The sequence below is a fragment of the Poecilia latipinna genome, unplaced genomic scaffold (assembly GCF_001443285.1).
Source record: "Poecilia latipinna isolate Pla-1442-1.1 unplaced genomic scaffold, P_latipinna-1.0 Scaffold790, whole genome shotgun sequence".
Taxonomy (NCBI): Eukaryota; Metazoa; Chordata; class Actinopteri; order Cyprinodontiformes; family Poeciliidae; genus Poecilia; species Poecilia latipinna.
In genome coordinates this window covers 87,837-105,741 of record NW_015113406.1, presented here as the reverse complement: position 1 = coordinate 105,741, position 17,905 = coordinate 87,837, and the positions used below count along the sequence as shown (strand labels likewise).

Genomic DNA, 17,905 nt, shown 5'->3' with positions numbered 1-17,905 from the left:
AAGGGGGGGGGGATAAAATTATCATAAAATTACAAGAATAAAGTTGAAATTGCACGAGAATAGTCTGAATATTCTAAATAATAGTCATAGTATTATGAGAAGTCATGTTACTAGAAAGTTGTACAAGAATAAAGTCAAATTTGTATTACTTTATTCTTGTCTTTTTAAAATGGTTGTGGCACCAAAGTGTAATGCAGCTGTAAAGCAGATACAGGCCAAACAGAAAGTATTCACAGCTCTTCACTTTTTCCACATTTTGCTGTGGAAACATACATGAGGAAAGTATGTTAAATTCATACTTTCCTCATTAATACCCAATTATGACAATATGGAAAGAATACAAAACCAAGAAATCACATTTATGTAACTATTCACAGTTATGAAGCTTAAAATTGAGATGTTTCTACAACATAAATGGAGTCCACCTGTTGTAAATTCATTTGATTTGGGCTTGAATTAAAAGTTAGCACTGATCTCTTGCAGCAAAAAGACATACAAATGTGACACAAAACATGCTTACTTTCTTTGCACAAAATTATTTTATATAATGAGATTTCAGTCTGGTCAGTTCTGCCTATTTTGAGCTGTTTTAGGGCCTCTGTCACTTTAAATCCAAATAAGCTGCTGCTGGCCACGCCCCCCTAATGTTTACACTCACACGTGAAAAATGGCTTTAAAACAGATGCGTAATTATACAACCGATCATCTCTGAAAAGCAGAAGCAAGACGAATGCAGCAAGTGGACTGTGGATGGTAAGTAAACAACAAAAACACTCGTGTTTTCCAGCAGCACGTTGTACGGAACACGGCAGTAAAACCAAAGGTGGTGTTACGCAGCTTGGGTTGCTAGGTGACGGGCTAGGCTTTGCTGGGGTTGCTAAGCAACGACCCAGAGCCTAATTTGTGACGTTACATTCCGAGGGTTTTTGAAATTGATCATTTTCAAGTCACCAAAAACATTAAGTTATTGGCAAAAAAATGTTTTTATGAAATAACTTAGCAAATAAAATTAAAAGTTCAAGTCTTGGTGTGGTTCTGTTTCACAACGCATGTTGATGTGGATGTACATGGAAAATTTTCTGCTCTCATATCTGTCCTAAAATCTTTGAGAACCACTGAAGTGGTTAAAGAAAATTTTCCCTTTATTGTCATCATGTGTTTTTTCAATAAAGCTTCAAAATGTACTTCACTACAGAACAATTGGATTTCAAAATGAAAAAAACAGATTATAAATGTCATTAACAAGTTAGAATTCAAAAGAAATATTTAATTTATAAAAGCCAGAATGATAGGAAAACATTACCTTAATTCAGATAGAATATTAAATAGCCTTAATATTTCATTAAGTATTATACCAAATTGACTTTTTTCTTGATAAAGCTACATTTGATAAAGCAACAAAAAAAAATACACAGCTTAGTCAGTATTAGGGCCATTTTAGATGGTTAAGAAAAGGATGAGTGTTGAGATTAATATAAAAAGTTATTTTTTGTAGCACTTTGTCTACTTTTCAAGCTTGGAAAATTTCACGTTTTTTCAAGAAAATTTCTGAGATTAATATCAAAATTTCTGAGTTTTTTAAATTACCTCCTCCTTTTATTTACAATGGCAGAACAATAGTTTTCAGCCGGTTGCCATGGAAATCACTCCCTGCGCTCCCACAAAAGGCAGAAAAACATCACTAATTTAATTTTCAAAAACGTAAATAAATACATTTTGACATCAGTTTGTATTTATTTTCACAGAACAGAAGGTTTTACCCAACGTGGATGTTTAAAAAAGGGATGTTGCATGTGAAGGACGCAGTAGCGTCAGTAATAACACTTGGTCGCAGCATTGGTCCATCCCGCCGCTGTCTATCTCCCTCTCAATCCGTAGTTTTCTATCCCAAATATGGACCGGGAATGTCCAGGATTACGTCTTTCTTGCGAGCGCCGGAGGGGGGAATGCGGGTTTGTGGCCACATTTATTTAACTACGCCTCCTCCGGTCTGAAAGTCTGCTGGTAGGCATTGGACAGGAAGAGAGTTGGAAAAAGAAACGGGACGCCCTCCCTCTTCCTCCTCCTCCTTCTCCTCCTCTTCTTGCTGCTTCTTAGCGGATAACGGTGTCCAAGAAGTTATTCAGGACCGAGGGAGACAAAAGCGCGGCCATCAGTCATAAATGTTCTGGTTTTAGAGCGAAAAGCGGCCGGCTGTGATCAGATCATGGAGGATTTGGGTGAGTACTGTAGCAGCAGATCTTCGTTTGTTGTAACTGGAATATCTTGAAGGGAATCTGTGGGAAGGGGCGGTCTGCCCAAACAGAGGAAATTTGGCCTCTGTTGATCCTGGCAGTCAGAGTGCAGACATGCAGAAGGCTTAAAAATAACCCATTTCAGTAGAAAGGCATGCAAAATGTTATTTATTCCTCTTCAACTTCTTCACTGTTTGTTTAATTGTGACGCTGGAGGAAAATTGTACGTTTGGCCCAATGAGTTAAAAATCTGTAGACTGACTTTCGATTAAGTCAAGTTTTTGTAGATGAGGCTGTATGCAAATGCATGCCACACTTTTCAGACATCTTCCCAATTTTATTTTTTTAATTTGGAAACTAAGCCTAATTTTTTTCCCTTTCAGCTATTACCTTATAGTTACTTAGATCCATTTTATCCATCACATAATGAAGCCGCCACCACCATGTTTTATGGTTTGGATGGATTTTAAGTGTTTCCTCCACAAACAGCTTTTAGTATGTAGGTCAAAACATTTTATTTTAGTACATCTCAAGTCAAGATTTATCATGTATTTGAATGATTAATTGATTAATCGTGTTTAATTATTTGAAATAATTGAGTAATTGATTAAACATGTAAAAATACAATAAAATAAACAGATGATAAACACTTCTGTTGCATTTTGCTATTTAGAATTCCCTTATGGTAATTTCAATAGACTAAAATAACAGATCAAACTAGGGCTGAATCAATTAATTGAATTAGTCATGATAAATCTATTATTGAAATGATTGTAAGTAATTTAATAATCGATTAATTATTAAAGTTGTTTTGGGAAGAGAAATATAGTAAACAGGTTATGAACACTTAATTTTGCTCTTTAAAGTTGTCTTATGGTAATTTTAATAAACTAAAATAACTAAGACTGAAGCCCCAGTGTGATTAACCATGATTAATCACGATTAATCGTGAATAGATTAGATTTAATTGGAATATGTGGGCTGAAAATGGCCTTGTTCTGAAAGAACAACATATTCAGAGCAGTAATTGAGTCAAAACTGTACAAAAAAATTTATACATTTTGCATTTAAGATAAAACCTTATTTGTCAGTAAATATTTTCCTGAACTCCTCAAGTGGCAGGGTTAGCTTCATCTGGTTCAAGTTCTGTATAACAAAAAATGTCTTATTAAGCAGTTTTTTCTATTCAATAATTTGTCAGTTAATCAAAAATTTAATCAACAGATTAGCCCTATGCTGTATGGATATCAAATAAATCAGGAAGGGTTGAACATGTTGTCCTTAAATAATCAACCTATGCCAAAGAATGCTCTTATTATGTTTTAGGCAATAAAACATTTTTCTTACTTAAAAAAATGAAGTTGATTATTTGCTTATTTTCATATTTTATTGAATTTCTATTGCAAAAGAAATATAGCTAAGTTAACTGGTTAACTGAAGTTTTTAAATCAGATTAATCATCAGAATAATAGATTAATCGTCAAAATATTTGATTAATCATCAGAATTAATCAGTTTTAATTCATTTCTATTGTATGAACGTGGTTAACTGAATTTTTTTCATCCAATCAATCAACAAAACAATCAATTAATTGTCAAAAATATTCGATTATCATCAAAATATTTGATTTATCATCAGAATAATTGATTAATCGGTTACTAAAATTATCATTACATGCATCTATGGAGTGGACAATAAAAAGTTGATCTGTTGGCTTCCTGTACCCAAGCCGAGCATCTCTGCAGCTCCTCCAGAGTTACCACTGGCGGCTGCTTCTCTGCTTAATCCTCTGTTCATGATCAGATAATGAAATGTTCTTGGAATGGAAACCTGCTTTAAACTTCTGCACAACTTTCTCTCTGACCTGTCTGCTGTGTTCCCATTTGTTCTCTAACAAATATTTTCGCATTTTTACCTGTAAGATGCGAGAATCCTGCTGAAATACATTTTAGCTCATGGTTGCAAAGTGACAACCTGTGGAAGAGTCAAAGCTCTGAAAGCCACACACAACGTGAGCCCAATAAATTACTCCACATCTGCCTGACCGCTACTGAGTTTTTTTATGCACGGCCTGCTAACTCAATAAAGTCTTTGTAAATTAGATTTTAAATGATCTGCAACTGTCCTCTCCATGCATTACCTCTGACAAGCTGTGGATGCAGAGGAAAAACAGAGCGTTGCTCTGTTTAAATTCATAAAGGGATCTTTCATTTCTAGTTATTGTTGGTTTTTTTCTTGAAAACATGTTTAGGGAGACAGCTTTCTGTGTTAGAAATAGCCCAGAGCAACTCTTCCATTTCAGCAAGCCACATAGTTTGAGGAAAAAGGAGAAGGTTTTTCTCTCTGCCGCCCATTCGCCATTTGCTTTTTTCTTTTTTTATGTGAAGTCATCGGGCACTTTTGCTTCTCAAGCAACAGGAGGGGGTGAATGGCAAGATGTAGCACATCTGGGCACATCTGGATCGGATTGCACTAACAGAGGCAGGGTTACTTGGGCGACCGGGTTGGTGTTTGTCTCAGTTTACGCAGTTTTTGTAAAACTTTCAGGGAGTGAGACCACTTGTTAGAGGGTCTTTTTGGCCAAGACAAACAAGTCAGCAGGCAGAGCTAAATATGGTCATAATTCCCATTAAGAGAAGCCCAACTCCTTATATGTGCAGTCTGTATACGTGTGTGTGTGCGTGTGTGTGTGTGTGTGTGTTTGAGAAATGGCAAGAACCCAGCAGGCATGTAGACTGTGCACTAGCTTCCTAACACATGGCCATACCACAAGTGTGAATCATCCGGGTGAGAAGGTGACCACAGGGCTGATCCGAGGCGGGACATGTTCACGTCATTCGTGTCTCAGATCTGATTCACGCAGAAAATGTCGCAAGAGTTCATGCATGGTTCAAAACCAGTTGGTAAGCACTGTGTAGTTGCGTTTCCATTACAAATGTGCGCAAAACTTTGAGACCCAGCGAGCTCAAATCGTGGTAATGGCAGCTAGTGGCTTTTCCGATGCCACTACTAGCTGAAAACTTTGTAAATATTCTACAAATGTAAAAGACAAAGGATGATTTCGCAATTACGGTGTTTGTATTAAATAAGAAACAAAATTAAAATAAGCTTGTTCACTAGATATGTCATTAAAAACATGCTGCGCCATCACCCATAGACATAAGAAAGAGGAAGAGAAACACCGCCGCCATCTTGGAGCGGTCCAAAACAGCAGCACTGCGGGGATATTTTTTGTTCAAATCGACTGATTATTGACGTGAGGGCTTGGGTGATAACTTTTCACAAGTAAGATCAACACATATTTGCATGTTATGAATGGGATATTACTGTATTTAAGTTCGCCAGCGAAATGGTAGCTAACATGAGCTTTATGGTGTAAAATTGGGTTTCAGCTCTGGCTATTAAGGCTAACTGAGGTTAAATCTTTAAACAAGTTTGTCATTTATTATTTACATCAAATTATTTTCAAAATATCAAAAGTACCATTAATGTCTCATATCCACCACAAAATACTGGAATAGTTTTCAAACAAGCTCATAATTTCAGCTGCTTTGGTTCATTATGAATAAATATGCAGTAGAAGTTTAGTTGAAGTAAAGTTCTAAGAAATTTGAAGACTTCTTTATTATTGCTATGCCCTGATCGTCCATCTTCTTCCTGTCGTTATGTTTTTGTTGTTTTCGCCAGTAGTAATATCCGGCTGGTGATCCGGTGTTCTATCAGATAGCCATACGCTGTCAGGATCATAGACATCATATATTCATCTCTATGGTCAGGATAACATACATGTTGTCAGTGCGCATGATCGCGCATTAAGAAGTCCGACCATCAGTGGAGTTGTCAGTTCAGCATATGCAACAAGTTATGACGAAAATAAGTCATTAAATTGTTTATAATATGACATAATATGATAACTAGATAAATATGCGTTGTCGTGGTTTCAAAGTGTATTTAAAGCAGAGTCTAGCTGCAGCTGCAGTCAACTACAACACACGCCCGTGTAAAACTCATTAACCTACTTAACCGCTAAGTCAGGATGCCACACAGCCGTTCATAACAAAGTGTATGATGATCTACGTCATGATTCTATGTTGCTGATTAAATAAAATCATATGGTAATGACAGCGTATACATGTCTGAGCTAAGCGTACGACTATCTGACAACGTATGCTGATCTGACAGAACACCGGAAAAGTGTCTCCATTGCAGTTCTACAAAATACATCTATTTAGCAAAAAACCTTCTACTGAAAAACATACTTTTACTTTAATTAGGGTTTTTCCATTAAGCAAATTTATTTCCGTAATATCAAGTTGCACAATTACACAACAAATGGAAACTATTGTCAGTTCATGTGGGGTTCAGCACCAGTAGCGCAAAATGTGCCTAAGCAGAACTTTAAATATTCCGCTAATGTCAAAGTAAACACAATTTTACAGTGTGGCTTTCTGATTTCCAGCATTTATATTATTTCCATTTAACTTATGAAGCCTGGAAAAATGAAGATATACTGACTAAAGTGATGGTTTGAATGTTTAAATGCGAGAGTTTCTGCCTCATAAAGTGGTGACATAATAGATATCCGATTCCATTTGCTCTGTAACTCATTTTCAATTAACCTGAAACATAAACTAAATCAAAGTCATCAAAGTTTGTCATCTGTGCAACGTTCCCTCGTTTGATCGATATGATCAGTGACAACTTGCTGACTTGAACGAAGGGTGACATCTGTTTCCATGCTGCGATTCAGGCTGAAATTTATAATCCTTGGCACCTCACAATGCAGTAATGCAGGAAAAATCGCATGCCTTGCATCCGCCAAAACTGCTGTTTGGTGAAATTAAACCTGACTTTAATTGGTGCTTTGTTGTCTGTGTACAGATGTAAGTACAGCTCAGAAAATTAGAATATTGAAAGTGAAAAAGTTTAAAAGTATTTTGTCAAAATAAAACAGGATTGACTTACTGATGCCCACAGACTATAGAGCTGCTCGTCTAAGCTCAGTTTTACAACAGATGGTCTGCATTACTAATTAAAAACCTGAATTATGTATAAATTGTTTCTTGGAAACAGATTTTTCTAAGTTTTAGTGGTGCAAGTCTTATATTATAACCAAAATTTTATATTTCTTCTTTTATTTTTTAAGTTGTTTTAAATCCAGTAATATAATTTCTTTCAGTCTTTTAGACCTTATTTAGTGTGTGACCTAAATTATAGTCCAGTTAATAAGCAAAGTGGAAAATAAATCTATCATTTTATAAAATATTATAGAACATTGGCATTAGCGTCATAAATTACATTTTCAGGGTTTTGTAGCTTAAACCCAAATAAAGTTAAGAGTAAGAATACAGTAAAATAAACAGATTATTTTACTGAGCAAACTGCAACTTCTGTTGCAGTTTGCTCTTTCCAGCTCCTTCATTGTAATTTTAGTAGACTGAAAAAACTAAAATCAAACACTACTAAAGAATTGCGATAAAAGTCAGGTCAAATCAGGTCAGAACTGTTATGCTAAATTCACATTCTGCTTCTAAAACCAGAGCAAGCGCTGAAAAAAAAGTACTGAGTCGTTTTTTTGTCCATGTTTTCTGTGTCTGGAAGTCAAGCTTTTTTTAAAATAAGTAACATTCGACAGACGCTGCTCTGTTACCTAGCAACCCCAGTGAAGCCCAGCTTGTTACCTAGCAACCCAAGATGAGTTCCAGAACATTTGTGCAGCTGGTTTTTACTATGCACTGCACAATGACTGCTGGAAAAGACAAGTGTTTTGTTGTTGATTTTTTTCTTTTTTTTTATCTAGGAAATTTCTGAGATTAATCTAAAATTTAAAAAAAAAAATTTCTAGCAAATTTTTGATTTTCAAACTCAGAAATTCCATTGGGGTTTTTTTATAGAAAATTTTAGATTTTTTAGCGTAAATTCAACTCGCCTTTTTTCTATGTGCAATTGCCGTCGTAGTTTGCAGCCATTTTCACGTCACATAAACGTTGAGTTGGGGGGCGTGACCAGCAGCAGCTAGGGAGCGTTTCTAGATTGATTTTTACCCAGAAAGCACATGGGCAAAAACCATGAGTGAAACGGTCACTGGGACATAAAGGCAAGTTTGGAAGTATAAGCTGCTACTTACAGGCATCGCTTCGAAGAATTCAACTTGGAATGCGGCGTTCATAACAGACACGTGTGTTCATCTGCTCTACCGCTAGCAAACATCCGTACTGATTAAATAACATGAAAGTCAAGCAGTTCCCTAAAAGTCCAACAGATGGCAGCAATGCGCCATGCAAAACAAAACACCCACAGTTTACAGGACACACTTCCTGCTAAAGAGCCCCCTGGTGGTTGAAGAAAAATCCACATATAAATCGGAATGTCGGAATGTACAATAAATGAAAAAACAAATCTGAATGCTCTCTGGTATTGTTCAGGGGGCCGGACCAAATGTGGAGGCCCGCGGGCCGTAGTTTAGGGACCTCAGATGTGAGGCCTATCTTATGAATCTTTAAACTGTTGTCACGTNGTGTGCCATCCTACTATCCTACCCATGTATGATGAGCTCAAAGAGTAAGTGCTGCTGCATGGATTTAACTCAAACTTTCTATAAGGTTTAAACTAAACCAATGTTATATTTCTTTAAAGTTTGGTCTGGTAAATAAAACTCTCCTTCCCTGAACAGCCGCTCACGCCGAAAGATGCAGAATGTGGCCAACGTTTCCTTCCTGGCCATGTTCATCATGTACCTGCTGGCCGCCCTCTTTGGATACCTCACCTTCAACAGTAAGTTGGGCAAGATTTAAAAACTACAGTGTAGCATATTTAGATGCACTTATTGTAAAACATAAATAAATAATATAATTATTAGCTTAAGGCTGGCTTTAACAACTTCAATGGGGCTGCAAGTAAAAATGTGCTAACTTTAGCTAACATCCACACATTTATATTGTATAATGTTGACAAATTTAACCTGTCCATTGACAAATAAATAAAAAAAAAAATAAAATAAATGTTTTCTTTCAAATTATCCAGTCTTGTACAAAATTCTCACTTCATGGGTTCACGGGTCATTTACCTTAAATTTGAAATGTTTTAGTAATTGTGGTTTGCAGTGTAAAGAGGACTTCAATTAAAAATCCTAATGTGTTGATTCAACGCTGGTTACACAACAGTGTGAAAACACCACCTGATGCACCTGGTGCCAGCATGTTCCTGTTTGACTTCAAATATACAAAAAAAAAACAAAACAAAACAAAAAAACAGCCCAGCTAGAAATGTTTTCTGGAACATTACAACAGTTACATAAGGACTTGTAAATCGTCCTTTGACATTATACACAACAGTCTAAGCAGGCAAGGGTGATAAAAGGAGATGTAAGAAAAACATAAATTGCATTGCTAATATATGACTGTATTCAGTTTTAGTCTGAATTATAATGACAAACCCTGAATGTAATTCAAAATCAACTTATTTTTGCAGCTAGTAGCACAGCTTTGCCATAGCTAGCTTAGCATTTAATCTCTAAAAAGCACAAACAATTAGCAGTTATGTTTGACATTAATTGTAATTTTGTTTGTATCATATCTGCTAATTTGTCAATTTGATCCTGAGCATTAAAGGTGTAGAGATGGAAAAGCAAAACATTGATGTTTTATTAGATGGTTGAAGTTTTAGAATTTAGAAATATCAAACCAATATTCAATCTTGTTTTTTATTTATTTTTATTTATTTTTTTAACTTTGTTGGTACTATTCAGAGAGCTGCAAGAAGGTAGTTTTATGCTCCTGTAGCTAAATGTTAGCATATACATGTTAACAGAGACTTGGATGTAAAGCTTCTCTTTAGCAGCCCAATTTTGGCTTCATTTAATTAATCTGCTAGCAATTTAAATTCAATTCTAAAAATTAAATATGGATTCTACATATAAAGCCCAAAAGACTTGTATGTTTATTGTTTTATTAATTTTTAAGTAACACTCCTTTGTAAGTGAAACATTTAGCCCACATTTATGTTTTATGTACTCAAAAACATTAACAGTAGCTTCAGCATATGTCAACGTTTGAGATAGTACAAGAAAATTAATTTAAAAAAATCCTGTTTATAATGTACAAAAGACAGTTTACGTCTTACTCCAAAGTGTTAGCATGGTAATGTTTGAAAATTAGATGATATGATTGTAGCCATATCATCTGAATTTAACCAGAGTGATCTCTGTCATATTTCTGTTCAGTCCATGTGGGACCTGAGCTGCTCCACACCTACTCAAACTACTTCAAGTACGATATTCTCCTGCTGGTTGTTCGCCTGGCTGTGCTGGCCGCTGTCACACTCTCAGTTCCTGTGGTGCTCTTCCCTGTAAGTATTGAGGGTCTACTGTTAATGATCCAGTCAGTCACTAAGACTATGAAGTCCATTGAGCTAATCTTTGTCTGGTTCTGAACAGATTCGTACCTCAGTCGGCCACCTGCTGTTCCCAGGAAAAGACTTCAGCTGGATCCGTCACGCTATCATCCCCCTGACCCTGCTAACAGGAACCAACATTCTGGTCATCTTTGTCCCGAGCATCAGAGATATTTTTGGCTTTATTGGTAAGTAACTGCACATGTTAATATGTATCATCAACTTTCTAACAATGTATTATTGACCTGTTGGGATTAACTTTACAATTATTCCTCCTTCCAGGTGCCTCTGCTGCTGCAATGCTGATCTTCATCCTGCCCTCAGCTTTCTATATCAAACTGGTTAAGAAGGAGTCAATGAAATCCATAAAGAAGATTGGGGTAAGACATTATTAAACATTTCACAATTTCAATCACATTTTGTTTTTTGTTTTTTAAATAAATTCAATCCAAGATATTGTGTAACAACTTCAAATGAACTGAAATTATTTCTTCCACCAGGCTATGATGTTCCTGATATTAGGATTTGTTGTCATGATTGGCTGCATGTCTCTTATCATCTACGACTGGATCGTGAACTCTATGAAAGACAAAGGTCACTGAAGCTCCAGCTCTTCTGCTGGCGGAGGGGGAAGCTTTCAGAGTCGGACTGCAACAAACACACAGCCAACAAAACCAGTGTGACGAACAAAACAAACCACAAAGACTCACTTGATGCTCGGCTCTGGCTTTCTGAGCAATGGACCGTACCATTCCAAGAGAATGTATCTGAACTCTGTACATTTTGCTGTTCTAGACCACAAAGATGGCGTTTCCCTCTTTTTATCGTAACTTTTGAAATAGTCTTTTGCTTTTTACTTTTTTTCTGTTTCATTATTGTGGTACAGCTGTAAACAAAAAGGCCTCACAACACAGACTGAAAATTTGTAGAGTTTCAAACACAGCTTCCTCTCAGGTACAGTGTTATTTGTGGGAGAGTGTAGCTGTGAACTCTGACCTCAGAGAGAACATCCTTCTTAACGAAGTACGTGAATCTCCCAAAAACTGAAACGAAGCCACGGGACTTGAAACTTCACGGACAATTTAGTTTCCTTCGACCTTCGCTTTCTTTTTTTGTTCAACTTTACCAAAAACGTGTCTGAAGCTTCTTTGTATATTCAAAAGCACTTATAGCTGAGGCCATTTGTCAGTTTTCACCTAAACGGCACCTTGTTCAGTATTTCTAAGGTCCTTTGATTTCGCTCATAGTGTCAGCTAGCGAATCTGTGAACAGAACCAGACACTGGGAGGTCTGCAATAGATCTTGTTTGATGGGCGTGTGCAGCAACGACACTACTGCTTCGGGAAGGCCGCCAAGCCTTCCGTTTCCATCCAGCCCCCCCAACTCCTGAGCAGGGGCCACGGAGGGAAACCTAGAATGTTTTTTTTCTTTATGGGAGAATGCTTTGAATTTGACCACATACAGTGGTTGTAATAATATACTTGTTACACTTGTTAAACCGCAACAGCTTCAGCCGTACGAAGTCAGGTGCACTCCTAAACACCAAGAAAATACCCAGAATTCTTCAGTGTTCAGTGTCATAGCACAATTCAGTGTTTTACAATGAAGAACAATGGCAAACCAGCATGGATCCAATTCCCAACCGAGTCAAGAACCGTTCATCAGAGAGTGCTCTGTGCTTCCAACACTAAAACATCGAGAAAAACTGTGTCATCTATTTATGGAAGGCTGTTAAAGAAATGTAATTTAAACTATTTTTAATATATTTATACAATGTTATATGTACATATGTATGTGAATGTATATATATATCTTTTTGTTTTTAAAGATTTTTGTTTGAACAATTTCATGGAGCTCAAAAACCAAATCAGGTCATATTGTGAAGAGTTTGTTCAGAACCACAGAGCTTTATCTGTTCATTTCTTTAGAAACACTGAATATTCATCCTGGATGGATTCAGAGGTTAAAGGTCACGAGTGGAGCCACTTTAAAAAAGTTTAAGCCCCTGAAGACAGACACAAATCAGCAGTTTTCTTTGGTCAAACACAGAAAGGACCCTGCCTGTCAGTGCTACACTCTTGTTTCAATGAAACACTATGTACATGATGTAAATAATGTCCCAATAAAATGAACTATGACCTTAAACCTTGACCCTCTGTCTTCTATGTTGTCCTCTATATAAAGTTGGAGATAAATACCCTGGTATTGGTCTAGATTTGATGTTTGCACCTTAACGTGATATTTGGTCTGTATTGGTCTTTTATCTCTGAAACAGAGATGAAAACTGTATAAACTGATTGGATTCATCAAGTCTGTATGAATAAATATAACTGAGCATTGTCAGCACAACAATAGGAATTAGGCCTGTGTAACCTAATATATTTGAAGGAAATATGTTAAGTGGAGATTAGCTACTGTGATTCTCTTCTAAAGCTCAGTCTCAAAGAGGAAGACGGCCTCTTAATCTGACCCGCCACTAAATCCTTTGAGAATAAACTTCATAAATATTGCTGCTGTTCAGTTGTTCAATACCAGATCCAAACAATTTGGTTTTCTACAGTGGAAGTATATTTACCAAATGGGCCCAAGTACTAGACCCTGTGGTACTCCATAAATATCTAGTGTTTGAGGAAGATTTATCATTGCCTTCATTATCATTAGCATCAACAAAATTGTCCAGACTGTCTGGGTTAAAAGCAGATGGATGACTGTGGAGAGAGTTCTTGTCTTGCAGGCAAAAAGCTGTGGGTTCAATTCCACTAACCCTCATGCCACATGTCAACGTGCATGAGGGTTAGGGCTACATCTGCATTGGTTTAGCACCTTGTAAACCAATGCCTTGGTTTACATCTGCTAATTAAGGATGGATTAATCCTTTCTAAAACTGTGGTGACAACTAAAGTAATAGTTTAGTTGTCATGGTGTCTAAGGCTGAAAAAGGTCTAGATAAAGCTAATATTTTTCAGATCTCCAAAAGTCTAAATACAGATCTTCATTTACCCCAAAAGGTAGCTGCACTTGATATGACAGCGTTACCGTGTCATAACAAGTGACACTTGATATGACACTTGATATGGGAGTATGCCAGAGGAAGAGAAGGGTGATAGTGACAACGGCGGTAGGAGTTCACTTTCCTGCAGTGGATCGCCAGCTCGATTTCAGGTATTCCAGCCTTCATTGTTTATGTCCTGACTCCTTAGGCAACCGCCTCGCCTGCTTGCGTCGCGTTAAATTGCAGCCTCGCCTTTGTAGCTTGCCTTCATCAGCTTACCCTCCTAGAGTTCAATTTGATTTATAATGGTCATTTTAAATAAAATTGATTATTATTAAGACGGTAGTATTGTTACACAGTAAGCTATTCTCTTCCCAATGACGACCTCTAGTGGTCAGTGGTTGATTTTCTCTCTCTGAAAAGTGATGTTTTTTTTATCCGTAGAACTTAACCCTTGTGGTGCAAGGACTGAGGCAAACGTAGTGCCAACCTGCCTGAAGAAATGTGTTGAAGTCATCATAACAGACTTCAGTCACCAACATGACACACTGACAAAGAAAAAACATTTTGGCTGTTTTTAGATGTGCCACAGGTACAAAACACCAGAGTCAAATGGCTTAATTGCCTTCTCATTGTGGAGATATGTTCTCCAGAGTCCTGCTAATCACCTAATTATTGTATTCAGGTGTAGTGCAGCAGCGGCACATCTAAATGTTGCAGGACAGTGGCCCTCCAGGACTGGAGTTAAACACCTGTGGCATAGATCAAGCCAACGGTCCAGCACAGCCACTCCCCCATTTTGCAGTCTACAGCCAAAAACTTAAAGAAAACAACTCCGCAGCTACATAATGTTAACTCAAATGGCCTCCAGATTTTCCTGACAGTTTTAATGTTCGGTTAAGATAATAAACAGTCGTATATACCGTGATATCCAAACAAATAAACGTACGTTAAGCAAACTATGTATGTGAATTGATACTCTTGTGTAAACGGAAAAATAATGCCTCCATAAAAAATAGTCAAAAACATGATCATTTTAACATTGAACTTACCTTGTTATAATAAGCTGCAGACAAGACGCCATACTGCTGCCTCCGCTCCTCAGGTAAACATGTGACGCAGTAGCGGAACAAGCCGGTGTTCTATCAGATAGCCCCACGCTGTCAGGATAGCATAGATGCAGTTAGTACGCATGCCCGCGCATGCGCATTAAGAAGTCCGACCGTCAGTGGAGTTGTCAGTTCAGCATATGCAACAAGTTATGACGAAAGTAAGTCATTAAATTGTTTATAATATGACATAATATGATAACTAGATAAATATGCGTTGTCGTGGTTTCAAAGTGTATTTAAAGCAGGTCTGGCTGCAGCTGCAGCCAACTACAACACACACCCGTGTAAAACTCATTAATCTACTTAACCGCTAAATCAGGATGTCATACAGCTGTTCATAACAAAGTGTATGATGATCTACGTCATGATTCTATGTTGCTGATTAAATAAAATCATATGGTAATGACAACGTATACATGTCTGAGCTAAGCGTATCACTATCTGACAATGTATGCTGATCTGACAGAACACCGGCGTCGGCCAGGGGGCGGGGCTAATAGACCCTTTTCACAGTGACGTTAGACAATGGCCGCCATAACTCGAAGTCGTGTATCTTTACTTCCGGTGTGATTTTGCCTCAGGAAACCTGACTAAAAAATTCACGGATACTCATTATCTTAAGGATATAATAAAAGGTAAGGTTAATAACAACAGCATTTAAGTTTTAGATAGCCATTATTACTCATTGTCAATTCACCATTCTCTAACTATGTATATAATAAACAGCCTCCGATGGGAGTGTAAACCAGCTAGCAGCAGCTTTAGCCACAATTGGGAAAATATATACACCGCTGTCTGTCAGTGCTGTAACGTTTAGAGGTTCACTTTCTGTATCAACGTTAATAAAACAGTATTTAAGTGTTAGATAGCCGTTATTAGTCATTGTCAATTCATCATTCTCCAACTGTATTTAAAGGAACCAGCCTCTGATCGGAGAGTAAACCAGTTAGCAGCAGCTTTAGCCACAGTTGGGAAACATACATGTACACTGTGGCAGTGCTGTATTGTTAAATGTTTCACTAAAATCACTGACATCTTCCAACACTGTTGTTTAGAAAAGCATTTTAAATATTGACTTAAGCACCATCTGCCAAATAATTTACATAGTCTGATGTGATTCATAATTTCTCCTTTTGTTTTGTTGTCCATCTTTCTCAACAGTAGCCTACCTGACAACCTACCATATCTGGGATGGTCTTGTGCCAGTCTGCAGTGAACTGGTGCATGGCAGAGGCAGTGGTATACTGTAGTGAGCAGTTTGAAGCAGAAGTCCCACCATGTGATCCACAGCTTTCCCAGCTGAGCACAAACTTCATGCACTTTGTTTCGACAGGCACCACAGCAGAATCAAGTGTAACCTGTTAAAAGGGTTATAAAGTTGTTATTCTCCTATGTTATCAATTTTCTACTGCCAAGTCTACCACAGTAAAACAAAGTAAAATAAACTTAACCTTCTAATCATAGCATTTGATAAATAGTCATTGGAGAAATGAAACGTTTATCTATCTATCTATCTATCTATCTATCTATCTATCTATCTAAAACAGCATCTTCCTACTCATGTCTCTATCGTAGCAAGAGTTTGACTTCTCAGGACGTGATGGAGCAGCGGGTGTTTGACATAACTGTTAAGTTTTGGACTTGAAACTAGCGTAAGTGAGGAGGGTTTAGTACGATCATGCATTTTACGTGACAGGTGGCAACCCCAGTCTATACTATACAAATCTGATTAAGATTGGAGCCTAAATACGTTCTATTTCCAAAACAGAAAGGCTCCGTAATGTTAGCCAACTAACAAATTACTATTGCTATCCTAGCATATCAACTAACAGCTAGAAAAAACCAAAACACGTACCTTCGTAGTCAAACTGGTATCAGTCAGCGAGGAATTTGTCCAGTTTAGATTATGTTGATGAAGAAAAACTGTTTGCAAATAGTGATATATCTTCAAATCGTATTTGTGGCAGCTGCTTTAGAGTCCAGAAACAGCGTTAACTACACACACCGGAACTGAAGATACACTGCTTCTAGTCAAAACGGATGTTGTCTGACGTCATGTGGTTTATTAACCAGGCCCAAATAATAAAGCTCATGATAATTTAACTTTACAACATAGATATGCCTGCAACAGCGGAGCTAACAAGTTTCATCACCAGAGATTCTGAAATCATTCTGAAATCCATGTGAAATCCATCTGACATGAAGTACAACAAACCAAGAGAACAGAAACATCAGGCTACTGGTCACTAATGATGAAACAACGCAAATTCAAAACATGTTAACGTTCCGTAGCTCTAGCTAGTTTGCCATTTGTTGCCAAGTGACTGATGATGATGTTGGTGACAAGCTTTACCCAGAATGCACCTGGCATGTTCTGCCTCCAATGTGGGAGGTTATATTTACTTATTATTATTATATCAAATAATTTTTACTTCATGCTTAAGTAAAAATTAAAAGCATGGTACAGTAAAACTACTCTAAGAAGTAAATATTTATCAGAAAGTTATTAAAGTAACAGAGTAAATGTAGGCTACTCACCTTCAGAGACGTGGACAAAGTGAAGATATTTAAGTTTCAATACAATCCAAATGTTGACATCAATGCCAATCTTTCCTTTAAGCAGTTTTTTTTGGGGTGGTAACAGTTTTTGATTAGGTAGCACCGAGTGACAGATGAGGCATCGATGAAATCGCCATCAATATTAGACCGCGTGAGTGAGATATTTTCAGCGACGGGAGGGGCTGAGTGATGAGGCAGCGAGTGGAAAAATACCGGAGCGCGAGTCTTTACAGCATCACCAGACTTGACTGAAGAGGAAGGGATGCTGAAGGACAAAAAGACCTGCAGAGCCTGATCTCTACAACGCCCCTCAGAAAATCATTTATTATTTACATTACTTCATAAAAAAAGTTTTAAAATCAGTGAACCTGACAATGATAAAATATTATTGATACTTTGTGTTTTCGATGCTAAAATAGATGTATGTTTACACCATCCCTTTGCCAAGGACTGACCCATGATGCTACTGCCCAGGTTTTTGTTTGCTCAGGTTAAACTGAGCCTGTTAGGATCTGGGGAAGGCTGGTTGGGGGGTCTCTAGTTTCTCCACCAGGGGGCATCCTGGGACCTTCTGGAGGGCGTGAACCTGGAGCTGCACACCTGCTGCCACTTACCAT

The 17,905-nt window shown here is 37.3% G+C and overlaps 2 protein-coding genes and 1 long non-coding RNA gene across 4 annotated transcripts in view; all 3 read left to right on the top strand.

The window, feature by feature from the left end:
* Positions 1-2,001: 2,001 nt before the first annotated feature.
* The window catches only part of LOC106956116 (transforming growth factor beta-1-induced transcript 1 protein), a 27,661-nt gene continuing 11,757 nt past the window's right edge, over positions 2,002-17,905 (top strand). The window contains exon 1 of one of the 2 annotated variants that reach the window (XM_015046721.1): positions 2,002-2,219. In XM_015046721.1, the coding sequence (XP_014902207.1) occupies positions 2,207-2,219 (13 nt within the window). In that variant the 5' untranslated portion in view covers positions 2,002-2,206. The remainder of the gene's footprint in view (positions 2,220-17,905) is intronic. The other variant, XM_015046722.1, reaches the window with a different exon arrangement.
* On the top strand, positions 8,745-12,776 carry LOC106956117 (sodium-coupled neutral amino acid transporter 2-like). Its single transcript, XM_015046723.1, has 6 exons — positions 8,745-8,795; positions 8,908-9,008; positions 10,456-10,580; positions 10,669-10,813; positions 10,908-11,005; positions 11,126-12,776. Exons 1-6 carry the CDS (start codon positions 8,776-8,778, stop codon positions 11,225-11,227), a joined length of 591 nt encoding a protein of 196 aa, XP_014902209.1. The 5' UTR covers positions 8,745-8,775; the 3' UTR covers positions 11,228-12,776.
* On the top strand, positions 15,558-16,789 carry LOC106956118 (uncharacterized). The gene is made up of 2 exons (XR_001426722.1): positions 15,558-15,587; positions 16,498-16,789. It is a non-coding gene; the product is annotated as an uncharacterized LOC106956118 (long non-coding RNA).

Excerpts from the sequence above, each read along its gene's own strand:
- LOC106956117 (XM_015046723.1), top strand. The coding sequence starts at position 8,776 with ATGTATGATGAGCTCAAAGA. Across the intron at positions 8,796-8,907 it reads ATGTATGATGAGCTCAAAGA|CCGCTCACGCCGAAAGATGC; the intron begins GTAAGTGCTGCT and ends TTCCCTGAACAG. Across the intron at positions 10,814-10,907 it reads AGATATTTTTGGCTTTATTG|GTGCCTCTGCTGCTGCAATG; the intron begins GTAAGTAACTGC and ends TCCTCCTTCCAG.